Below are 13,343 nucleotides of genomic sequence, written 5' to 3' on the forward strand. Positions count from 1 at the left end.
GTACTATGCAGTATATTTAAGTACAATTCTGAGGTACTTTACTGTGTTTCAAGTACAAAATAGACAGACATGAAAACACTTTGAGCAAGACTTTGTACCCTTTGAAAGAAGAAACAACTCTCTTTACTCTTGCTCAGTTCTTCACTCTGTTTGTCCCTGCAGCCTTACCTGATCAGTAGTTTATTTTGTACTTCTTCCTCACTCCTTTTCAAACATGTAAACCAAGGCATCCGGTGGTTGATGAATTTATTTTTGCATTATGGTTTTAATTTTCTGGAAATATGACTTGTTTTTATGATCATTTCTTTCTTTCAATAACCTAGTCAGGTTGGTGACTTATTATCTACTATCGACTATTATCTACTTATGTTACAATTTACGGGATAAAGGTGAATGTGACCGTTATTATTCAGCAAAGGTAACATACTCTCAGTAAAAAAAAAAGTACACTTGAGTGAATTTATTTAGTTACTTCCTATCACTTGACTGGAAATAAACTTGTGCTTTTGGGTTATATATATCAAATTGACTTGGCATTTCAGTGGATAAGTTAACAGGTGATCTCCAGTAAGAGCCATGCAGAAACACCAAAGTGACAAAATTTCCGAAAAATCAGAAAATATTATTTCATGGAAGTTTTAGTTACGTTTTATTCCCTGGATAATTTATGTATGACGCTCAATTCACACAACCAAATAAAGCTGTCAGTGACCCAGTATGACCACCATCCTGAGTCTTTCCACTGAAGCAGCTGAAGGTTAATCACCATCACGGTGCTGGGGCGGCGCCGTCAACGTAATTATTGAGGGAAGGAAGATCATTACTTATTCACTTTGTCTAATCAGACTTTCTCAGGGAATCCACAAAAAACAGTGAGTACGAATATATTAGTCAGCCTGACTTTTCCTCATGTGCTGCAGCATTAAGGTACCACATTTCACTTGTGTGCCCAATGCATTGTGGGCCCCTCCCTGCCGTGCACACCGCAGACAGCCAGGTTAGAGAAAACCACCACGTCTGGACCCCTTCCCACCACATAACTGTACCCTCATTTCCTCACAAGGTACACAAAATGGAATTGCGCCGTCACTGGAAATCAGCCCCTCCACTCCATTTTTTCATATTATGGCTCATTTAGTCATCAGAGCAGTTGGGATGTTAATTGCCTTGTCATGCAATTTAGCCCAGTTTCATATTTCGGTGAAATCCTATAAAGCCCTAATTGTGCGGAGCAAATTGCACTCATATATCATCTCTATATCATTTCAGTCAGGTATTGGTCATGGCATTTAGCAAAGGAAGACCACCATGCTAAATGATTTAGTGCACTACGCACATACCTGCACTTATTAAGTTAGTATTACTACTAATTTGGTTAAGGCATTAGCTTAACTTATTTACTTTACTTATTTCTCCTTCTTCTATTTTGAAACTGTCATTCAAAACACTGGCTTCTTTTCACTCAGGACGTCCTGTCTGTGAATGTTAATGACGTGATTCTAGCTGATTGCATTGCAATAAATGTCTTGACAAGAAGAAAAAACAAACCTGCAGGATGTTTTTCGGTAGGTTCTCCAAGTTCTCCTGGACGTTGACATTGTAAGGAGAGAGCTCAAACACAGGTGTGCAGTCATTGACGTCCAGCAGCACGATGTTAACAGTGGCGCGGTCCACCCTGGGGCTGCTGCCTCGGTCTGCAGCTTGGACCACCAGCGAATAGGAAGAACACGCCTCACGGTCCAGCTGCTTGGCCACCGAAATCACCCCCGTAACCGAATCAATCCTGAAATTAGAGTTGGTGTTGCCTGCTGAGATGGAAAACCGTATCTGCCCGTTGGTGCCCTCGTCTGCGTCGCTGGCGAACACCTGAATGACATCAGTCCCGGTCAAGGTGTTCTCCTCGATCTCGATGTCGTAGATGTTCTGAGAGAAGCTCGGCGTGTTGTCGTTGACGTCCAGCACCATCATAGTCACATCCATCGTTGAAGACAGTCGGGGCTCGCCTTTATCTGTAGCCACCACTGTGACGGTGTAGTTGGAAAGCTCCTCGCGGTCCAGTTCTCCGACCAACCGGACGTCCCCGTCGATTGTGCCGATGCTGAACTTGTTCCCGAAAGGACCTTTCAGGGAGTACTCGACGTAGCTGTTGGGTCCGCTGTCGGCGTCCATGGCCTGGGCCGTGAACACGACCGTGTCCACCGGCGTGTTCTCCTGGATGTAGGTCATCCTCTGAGAGGTGAAGGAGGGCGGGCAGTCGTTGACGTCCAGGAGAATGATGGACACCTGGGCGGTGCTGGTGAAGCGGGCCATGGGCGGAGGAGCCAGGTCGTTGACTGTGATCACCAGGTTGTAGAAGGACTGGGTTTCTCTGTCCAACGTCTTCTTGGTTTGGAGGACTCCTTCCTTGCTGATGACAAAGTGGCCCTGGGGATCACCAGACGCAATTTTGTAGAGGAGCTGCGCATTTGGGCCTGGAAAACACACCAGAAGGAAAGAAAATAAGAATGATAATTAAATCACTGAATTATTTCAAAGCAATGTTTAAAGCTACGGTAAATAACTGCACATGTTGGTTGGTTGCAAATGCCAAAGAGATTTAACAAACTGAAAAGTTTGGTTTTCAACACCAATAAATTCTGCTTTGTAAACTTAGTGGCTGCAACTAATATTTTTTTTCATTAAGGACTAATCTACAAATCATTTTCTCGATTACTCTTTTAATAGTTTTGTTTACAAAATGTAAGAAACAGCACATAATGCCTGGTAGAATTTTGCACAACACAAAGTTATGTAATGAAAAATGTAAAAAAAAAGAATGAATAACAATAAAAAAACAAAAAATGCGTCCATTTATTTGGAGTGATGCCGCAAAAGTTTGGTATTGCATGGTTTTAAAAGTGACTTCAAAGATTATTTAATCCGCAAAATATTTGCAGATTTATTTTCCCTCTATCGATAAACTTTGCAGATCCAGTGGACTGAACTAAGCTTCTTCACTGATCGTTCCAAAGTACTTCACCAAAAGATACTGAATAACGAGAGAGACAGTAAATCTACCCTCTGTGATTTTAAACAGCATTTGTTTTTGGCTCCAAACGTTAAATGTGTTACTTTCCCTTAGTGGATTAACAAAACCTGGTCCCAAAATTGAATTTGGGCAAATAAAAGGAACCTGTGTTTGAGCAGGAAAAAACCACAAAGCTTCTGTTAAACAATCAGACTGAGAGTCTGGGTGTATTTTTAACTCCAAATCCTGTCTAGTGACACTCACAGTGTCAAAAACAGATTAATGCACAAGGAACTATTGAGTATGACCCTGAATAAGAGAAATGAGCAGATAAAAAACAGACAGATTGGTAAAATAGAGGTCGAATGCTGATATTTTTGACTTACATCCATTGTTCCAGATGTGACTGTTAAATATGTGTCTGAATTAGGCACTTATATGCGTTATCTACATCCATTTCCACAAATTGTGCATGTGCAGCAGCTGGAGCTCTGGCTGCTGCTCTCGTCCTCCAAGTAGACGATCCATTCATGTAGCATGACAGATCGCTATCAAAAGAGAAACACCACTGCAAACCACTTCCGAAACTGATAGCGCGGCTGTGCCGTTTTGGAAAAATCCCTCACAATTGAAACATTTATTTAAATGAGATAACTACAGTATGACTGAGTGGATGGAAGCAGTAAACTATCAATCCTTGAAATCTGGCCTAATCCGCAGCACTGCCCTGGAACTGGGGGTTAAAATGAGCTTAAATTGAGCGTCTGTAATTCAACTCAACGGGGTATTCATGTGGAAAGCGCCGGCACCTTCCCACACTCCAGCATGTATTTACAGTACACAAGTAATCCCTTATCAAAAGCTGGAGTGCTACTTCCATCCGAGTTTAGGCTACGCCGTCTAGAGACAAAGTCTGGGGGTCGGGGGTCAGGGCTTAGGAAGTGCTAACAATGGCGGCGTTTTATTTTGACAGTGCAGAGCAGCAACTATGTATCTGCAGAGGACGACGTGGTCAGATTATGTGGACAGTGGAGAAAGAAGCCAGACTCTGGTTGAGAACGAGGCAGCGTATTTCCCAGGAATGTAGGTCACAATAACCACATTAGGTCTGGGTGAAGCGGTAATTACAGCGGCGGAGAGTAGCGGTGACTATTCAAATACCACACGGCACTTCACATACACGAACCCAGCCACCTGAAATGCAGAAATAACTCAAGCCACTTAATCATACGGTGAAGATGTATTTCATCAAGTCGCTCATGCAAGACGCAAAATAAAAATGAAAAATAAAATGTAGGGTTGAGAGCTTCTGTGTAACCAACTGTCATAACAAAATGACAGGCATGCATTAAATTAATCTGCTATGGCAAACTTACACTTGATTTATAGAGTCGGAGAGTATATTACTGCTTTAAACAGTCTCACAGAACTCTTTAAATAGATCTCTGGGTTTAACTGGGATTTCACTTCAATGTAAGATATTTGTCTGCTGATAAAGTAATATAAGTTATTTTGAATTGGAAGTGTTGTCAAATATTTCTTGACATGATATATATTTAAGAAACTTTACTAATTGATGACTAAATCTGGCCTAATGTAATCAGTCAAATCAATGCCAAAATATGTTGTTTTGGGTCTGATTTTGTCCCTCAAAATGTTTAATTATTGACAGATTGACGCTGAACCTTACAATTAAATAAAATATATTTATAATAATAAAACTTCAAGTTGCAAACAGATTAAGTACATGCATTTTGGCAGGTACTTTTCTGATCAAATGAAAAAAGTAGGAAATATGAGCAATTCATAGTGCATTTTCTATATATTTTTTAAAATAAATATATATTTTTTAAGCCTGATTAGCATCAGCATATATGTGAGCAGCAAAAACAAATTAAGTTAAGTTTTTTTAAAAGTATTTTTTCTTAATTTTCGGTTAATCTTAGTGTTTTTAAAAAAACTTGTTATCTTCTAATAATGCCCACCGTCATTAATAAAAAACCCAAAACTGCTAAGTGTTTGAAGGACATCTGCCATAAAATATTTTTTTTGGCTTATGTTACTACATTCAAAGCAAAAATGGTTCATTATTATTAACTCAGAAACATTTAAAGTATATTCATTTGTAGTTAGTAGGAGGAGGAATCTCCCCAGGCCCCATGATACGATGTTATCATATTATTATTGAGTATTGCGATAATATATATTTGAACTAATTACTTATTTTTAAACTGCAAATTATGTCCCAAAGGAAAACTTTATCTAACATCTGTTTTATCAAATAAAGTAAAATTTTCAGTCTGTTTTTTTTTTCAATTCAATATTTTTTTTAGCAGCATAATGAGATTGTCAAGCAAATACTGACCAACACTGTCACAATAATATAAACAATAAAAGATTGATACTAGGGGTCTGTGTGTCATTACAGCCACACAGACCCCTACTACCACTTTTTTTTAATTATATTTTTTTTCACATTTAACCAACAGATATACACAGAACTCTAACCCCCACAACTCATATTCCCTCACATAAGGTACATCAAAATAACTCTAATAAGATGCACAGAAACACAAACTTGCCAAAGTCAAAAACTTATTAGAGAAAGCGAGACACCTTCCAATCCTAAGCAGGGGGCTGGTCCCCAGTTTGTGTTGTTGTGTGGGTTTTTTTTGTTTTTGCTTGTTTGTTTGTTTTGTTTTTTCTCATCCGTTTTTTTCTCATCTGTTTTATTTGTTCCTTATTTATGTTGTGTAACAATGTCTGTTGTGTGTTGAGGGTATAGGTTTGGATATTATTTTGGTTCTCTGAGTGGTGAAAAAAAATCAATTAGTATTGTTCCGGCTCCAGTATTTATCTTCTATTTAATTCCACGTGTACGTACCATCGTCAGCATCACTGGCTCCGACAGTGACGATGCTGGATCCGGGCGGCAGACTCTCTGACACGGACGTGCTGTACACGCTGGTGTTAAAGACGGGCGGGTTGTCGTTCACATCCAGCACATTGAAATACACTCTGACCGTGCTGGACTGCCCGCCGCCGTCCCGGGCCTTGGCCGTCAGAATGTAGTACTGCTGAGTCTCGTAGTCCAGCGGGCGCGTCACGTTGAACACGCCCGTCACCGGGTTGAGGAGGAACGTCTCGTCCTGGTCGTCCTCCTCCAGCGAGTAGGTGACCTCCCCGTTCACCCCTGAGTCAGAGTCGCTGGCCAGGATCGCCGCCACGATGGAGCCTGCGGGTCATAACACAGAGGCGAGAAGTTAGACTTTACTGCCCTATAGAAACAAAATGACTTTAATATATCTACAGGGGGTTATTAGAGCTGTTTATTAATACCAGTGACTCAGTCATCGCTGCGCCAGTTTAGCTGTTTTAACTCACTTGGCCTGTTCTGCTTTGGAACCAAATGTAATGGCATTAAACTAATGATGCAGGAATAAGGATAATACTATAGCAGCTAATTATTAAGTGTTTTTATTAGTACTTTACATAATCATATCTTAATTACATCCTCATTTGGTATTATTTCCAAACTTCCCTTACTTGTGATTGAGGCAGTGAGAGGGACAGAGGAGCTTTGCCAGACAGTTGTCAGTGTTATTGTAAATCCTGCTGCTCGCTGATAGATTTCCATATAAATCAAATATCAGTTACTGTCCCTTTGACCTATTAAACTCTTAATTTCCCCCTTAAGGAAGATACAGAGGATTTGGGAGAGCTACAACAGTCATATAAAATATTCTTATAAAAAAAGCTCTTATAAACTGCTACAAAGAAGCTTGCTCCTAATAATTTGAGGCTCTTGATGACCTTAACAGAGCCTGTCTAAGTTCAGTCTGAGGGCTTTTGCAGAAGTCAAAACATTGTCTGTGTGAGCTGTCTACTTTCTTTGCATTTCAGTTTGTAATTGGACTCTTCGTTGACTGACACCTCACCTGGCGCCATGTCTTCGGGGAGGTCAAACGAATACGTTGCGCGGGAGAACTTGGGCGTGTGGTCGTTGACGTCCTTGACGGTGATGTTCAGACGCATGTCAGACGACTGTTTTCCGTCATCTGCGCGCACCAGAAGGGAATATTTTGAGCGCCGCTCCCGATCCAGCTTCTTGGTAGCGATCAGATCACCGGATTCAGGGTCGATCCGGAAGCTGTCGTCTGCCCCGCTGATGATGGTGTACGTCACGAGAGCATTAGGACCCTGGAGAGAAGACAGAAAATGGAAAAAATTATTAAATTATCAGAGAAATTAAACTTATTTAATGCTTTATATCATTTTAACTGTGATATTCGCTGCAAAAGACGTTTTTGTGTTGTTCCCACTTCTAGCCATGATTGTGCCAATTCCACAGAGCACTTATATATCATAGTGAAATACAAGGCCACAGTGAGTAAAATGTAAAAAGGGCAAAAAATGCCCTGAAATGGCTTGTTAGGGTTCAGAGGGGTTAAGTCTGCACAGTGCAAGATGAAAAAAATGCTAAAAAATGCTTAAAAATCAGTAATTCCTCAGTTTACTATTTTGGTGTTTGAACAGACCAGAAAAATAATTTAAAAAATTATAAATTATAGTTTGGAAACAAATGAACTCAACAACCTGAACTCAAATTTGCATAACTAAATATGCATGTTTACAGCACAAAACCATGATCTTAACATTAGGCAGAAATGTGGAAAGAACATTTGTGTTTATTGTTTCACACAGACTCATCACAGGCAAACCAAACCAAATTGTAAGTCAATATTTGCCGGCTACATTTTCTTTCTCATGGTTCAGAGAGAGAAAAAAAAAGAGGTCAGTAAGTTATTTTGCTGAACTCAGGAGAGGACGAGCATCGTGCTTACAAGCATCAAAGCGACGTTATCCGATGGGAAATCAGTTTACCACACGTTAGCGTGTCACGTCTCCAACTCGATCTAGTCCGACATGAATGAAAGCCTTCTTCACTTAGACGCTCCGTGAAGGGAAGGCTTGTGGTTTCATAAAGACCATGCAATAGATCACAAATCAAGACAGGGAAGAAGGAGAAAACGGATGCAAAGGAATTATACACCAGCTGACCTGCACAAACAAGAACTCCAAACTTGCCTCTGATTTAAAAGAAAACACTCTGCACAGACATGCTAACGACAACATGCTGCAGGTTTCACTGGTGAAACACAAACTCTAAAAGAAAAGAAAAAAAGAAAAAAAACTTTATCGATGTCATTTAAAATGAAAATCTCCATCTTATCTGGTAATTTATGTCCATTTTCAACCACTTAGAGTCTTGTTTTCTTTAATCAAAAAATCTCTCGGTGCAGTAAGAGTATTGAACCTATTTCAAAAAAAAAAAATTGAAGAATGTTTGCAGAATTTGAAGAAATTAGTGACAGTATAAGCTGAATTTCTGTATAATAATGAAAAATTTTGCTTGATCCAACAGGATTCTTTAAAACGATTTGCATGGGACAGAGGTAGAGATTATGTCAGTGAATTGGTAAATTTCTTTGGTAGTTTTGAGAAAATATGACTTCTAGCAGTCAAGGAGACACTTAAAATTTGACACAGTGGATATAATAGCAGTCATAAACTTATTTTACCCTCAGAAATCTGTCAAAAACTTTCACACAGTTTAAATAACATAATCTATGATAAATAAGGCTTAACAAAAAGAGGACAGTCCACCATTCAGCCTCTGCTTCTTCTCCCTGTCCACTGTGATGTTCCAGTGAGACTCGCTCTGTCTTTGAACTTTTGAAGGCTATAGTGTTCCTCTATAAATGCAACTAATAGATCCCCTGTTACCTTGGACAAGTACAAGCGCCATGACACATGTGATAGCTATAGCAAGAGGCTTTGGAATAGGAGAGGAGAACTGAATGTGATATGACAACTGAATGAGCCCGACGACAGAGGCTGACGTTTATATTTGTGCCTGGGACAATAAGAGATCAGACAACTGTCTCACTCTGTGTCTTCTGCCAAAAAAGAAAAAGCAACATCAAAAAGCTACTGCTATTCAGTGAGATGAAGCTCTAGTTACAGCTGGTTAAGAGCTAAGCTAAAAGAGACTCTTTCAACTATGTCTGATGTTTGTGTGGTGCGTTTTTGATCCTGCCTGGACAATGGGAAGGCTTATACAGCGAGGCGTTGCATTAAGCTATTGATGTATCTCCATGTCGACACATTTACTGCCTTGGTGGACAATGGTGCTCACATAACAAACTATATTTTACATAAACTGTGTGCATGCAGTAATGTTGAAGGGTAACATTAGCACGCTGTCTCTCAGTTGTCACTTAATCTGCCTCTTTGAGCCATTTGCTGAGTTACATGAACAACCCCTGATGAACTACCGAGCAGTTTTCTGTGGGAACACAAGTGCTATTTTTAGGACATTAGCATAAAGTTCAACTTTTTTCATCTCCCTGTTGTTGCGCTGCTTGTTGCTGCTTAGCATCTTTGCCCTTCTGAGGCTAGTGCATCCTTGTTTAAAAGGTTTACAAAGAAACTGGACCACAATGTCTAAAAGGGCAGTTTGAAATGTTTGTTTTCTTTAAAATATCACCAAAAATATGCTGTTAATCATAGAAAGAAACTGTTGAAAACAGGCATTATCATCGTAATATGAACTTTCTGACAGTCATTGAACGGATCATAGGTTACAAGAGTTTCTGTAAGAAAAAGTAGCCAAAATGAAGCTTAAATTGTGATAATTCTGTCAAAATCACTTTATTTTTACACGTCTCCTCTATATTGTTGCCAAATAATAACCATTTAGAATAACTAAATCCTGTTAAAAGCATTAAATTCTGCTCCTCAGCGACACTGTAAGCCATGATTGATTCTGCTGTGACAGACAGTCACGTGACAAATATTCACTGAAAATATGTTTACACCGAGCTGAGAGGAGAGGGCAGGAGAGGTTGTAAAAATGCAAATAGCTCAAAATGTTTTTCCTTATATTCGTGACACTTGTGGGCACTTGGAAAAGTTATAGATTCCACTGTTTTCCTTTTTTCTTTTTTTTTTTTTTTAAATATCAGAGAAATTAAACTTATTTAATGATTTATATCATTTTAACTGTGATATTCACTACAAAATACGTTTTTGAGTTGTTCCCACTTCTAGCCATGATTGTGCCAATTCCACAGAGGTACAGCACTTATATATCATATTGAAATACAAGGCCATAGTGAGTAAAACGTTAAAAAAAAGGCAAAAAATGCCCTGAAAAGGTTTGTTGGGGTTCAGAGGGGTTAAGTCTGCACAGTGCACAGTGCAAGATGACAAAAAATGCTAAAAAAATGCTTATAAATCAGGTATTTATGGATGTAGATATTTCCTCAGTTTACTATTTTGGTGTTTGAACAGACCAGAAAAATAATAAATTCCGTCTGTCACAAATTAAATATTTTTTTTCCTTTCTATCTTTAACAGACTTTGTACATAAATGTTAATGCCCCTTCAAGTCTAGACACGAAGGTCGGTCGCCAAAAGCTCTCGGAGTCAATATCGTACGGCCAAGTTCATGACATGCTCTTATCTCTTTCCCGTGGCCTGTTTTTATGACGGATAAAACCTCCGTCTTCTTGACCCGGTTTGTCATTGCATTACCAGAGACTGGTCAGAGATCCAGGCCCAGTAAAATAAAAAATAGAAAAACGAGGGATACGAGGAGGACGGAGCAAGGCCTCGCTCATCTAAGGACCCTGCTGTCATCAATCAGTGGCTCCAGATCTGGCAATCCCATCAGCCACCTGGGCTGCAGTCCGGAACCCAACACCCGCGGTTTGCCAATTAATTTTCTGATAGGGTTCAAAGGCAGAGCAAGGGAGGTGAGAGAGGCCGGGCAGGGGGTCCATCTCGGCTTTAGTCCAACACACACATATACAATTATGAACACAGGAATTCATACACATAAAGATAACCCCAGTCTTATGTTAATGCACTAACTCCTCCCTCTCTCTTCACTAAACTAACATGAGTAATTAAGATATTACACACACACTCACACACTGGTTGCCCTCTTGACCTTTGCTCAAGAGTTTGACTACTTTACAGCTCCGGTTGTTTGGAAGGGGGCTGACCAATTAAACAGCAGCGTCCCAGGGAGCCCAGCGTACCAGACTGGAGCAGAAGGAAACTCATTTAGCAGATGAGTGGTTTTTGGGAGCAAGCAGTTCCTACGAGAAGTGAGAGGTGCGAAGCAGACAGCGCCGGCGGGGATAGCGAGCTTCCTGTATGCAACAGCACCGAGCACACAAGCCAATCAAAATACAGACTGCTGAAAAACAAGCAACGTGTTGTCACTAAGAGTTCAAACATAAAGCCTTTAAAGGGAGAGATGGGCCGACCGGCTGCACTGCTGCTTTGTAAATCTGTTTTTAAGGCATTCACAAGTGCAGAAAGTGTCTAGAAATATCCTGCAGTGGGTGTGTGAGCCTCTGGAACACATTACTGCTCACTTTGTGGCTGCGCTTACTTTCAGATACCTCTCTTAAAACAGCCATTGTTGCACTTTTCTTCATTAAGAAAGGTTTTTTACCTGTGACATATTTTCCACATAAGGTCAGTATTCTAATAAAACATTCAAAGTCTTTCCAAAAGTACAAAAGGCAGCATTTTTCTTTCCAATGAGGTGAGAAACATATTCAAAGAGGCCTAGCCTGCATTACACAGGAGTAAAACGTTTTATATTGATTTTTCTTTCAACCCTACTGCAACCTCTTCCTTCTTCTTGTTGGGGGTGGAAATGGGCCTAGCGAAAAACGGATGCGTAGAAACAGCGTTTTAATACCCTCACACATGAATCCCACATGTAGCACTGTTAAATTGGATGGGATCATTATGATGTCTGAATTCAGCCCGTCAGCTGGCCAACAGCTTGCACTCTTGGCTACTCCTGCACTGGCTCACACATGTGGCTTTCTCAACAAGGGCTCCAATGCGTTCCGTACGCTTAGTGTCAGCGCAACTTAAGTTTCCTGCGTAAGGATGTGGGCAAAGACTTGGCCGGCCTCATATCTGGCTCCGAGTAGGAGCTGGAATGAAGTACAGGCTTCTATTTAGCAACCTATTCATGGCAGCACTGAAGTTTGGAGTAAACATCTCTAGAATCTGTAATTCCTAAAAAGCCTCCTCTACATTCTCTTTAAGTGTCTCTATCTTTTCTTTTTTTTTATTTAACTCCCTGCCTGGAAGCAAAATGCAGCTTTTCTTGAATGAAAGTTCTTTAAATTGATCATTTGGGAAGACTTATATGCGTACGTGTGCATGTCAAAGTGAATGCTTAGTCTTCTAAAACTGACTGAAAGCCTAAAGTTTCATCTTACAGACCACAGCTCAGGCTGATATAAGGAAAAAGTGAACAACTGCACAGTTTGATTTCAATACCATATGGCTCTGAGATCAAAGCTGTGAATACTTTAGCGCTAAAAAAAAGGCAAAAATAATCAAATAATGTCCTTAAAATCCCCCTACTGAAAAGACTGACCTGCCTCCAGGTCTGAGATTTACAGTCAATATATTCCGACAAAAGAAAAATGGCCAGAAGTGAGACTTTGTATGACTTTTCTCACATTCGGAGCAAAGAGAAGGGGGTGAGGCAACAGCTGTGCAATAAAAGACGTGTGGCCTCATAAGTTAACATTAAATCTGGGTCCATATTCTCTCTTTCTAATCTCTCTCCCCTCTACGGCCTGACTTTTTCCATTCACTTCAACTGTGTCCTTTGGCTTGGGCGAGGGACCGCAGACCTTGGAGATGCCGGCTGGGCCTGCGTTTCGCTCGCTGCAGGATTTAATGTCCATATCCTGCCTAAAGCAGCTAAAGACGGAGCCTTTAACTAATTGAGAGTGATCTCGGTGATGTAATGTGAACTATGGGAGCCGCGGAGGGACTATCAGAGCAGCAGGCCGAAAAATCAATCGCTGGCCGTTTCTCCTCCAGGCTGTGTGACACCAGTGGCCTCAACGCGTCTCAGATAACGTCAACACATGAGACGGAAAAGCTCCATTCTGTGTGTGTGTCTATGTGTGGAGGAAAAAAATGTATGAAGACAGATTGATTCACATTGGACATCTCTGTGTTTGTGTTGAGGGTAAAGGATCAAAATCTGTCTCATCCACTTTCTGTCACTGTGGGTCCGCAAAGGTTAAACTAATCGCGCTTTACTCTAAAGCACCCTATTTACTACTATACTGTAATGTTCAACATTTTTCTTTTAATTAAGTTATTAACTATTTACTCTATTAGACCTCTGAAAATTGTAATTTCTCAGAGCCCAGGGCAAAATCTTTGCTTCTGCACATTCTACCTGATTAAATGCAAAAAACAAAAGATCCTTCAACAA

The 13,343-nt window shown here is 40.3% G+C and overlaps 1 protein-coding gene across 1 annotated transcript in view; it reads right to left on the reverse strand.

The window, feature by feature from the left end:
• Positions 1-13,343, reverse strand: part of fat4 (FAT atypical cadherin 4) — a 109,800-nt gene that overhangs the window by 40,492 nt on the left and 55,965 nt on the right. Inside the window, exons 3-5 of the mRNA XM_059346118.1 lie at positions 6,946-7,207; positions 5,892-6,242; positions 1,549-2,471 (exon numbers count right to left, since the gene is read on the reverse strand). Coding sequence (XP_059202101.1) covers positions 1,549-2,471; positions 5,892-6,242; positions 6,946-7,207 — 1,536 coding nt within the window. The remainder of the gene's footprint in view (positions 1-1,548; positions 2,472-5,891; positions 6,243-6,945; positions 7,208-13,343) is intronic.

Source organism: Centropristis striata, chromosome 12 (genome assembly GCF_030273125.1).
Source record: "Centropristis striata isolate RG_2023a ecotype Rhode Island chromosome 12, C.striata_1.0, whole genome shotgun sequence".
NCBI classification, from domain to species: Eukaryota; Metazoa; Chordata; class Actinopteri; order Perciformes; family Serranidae; genus Centropristis; species Centropristis striata.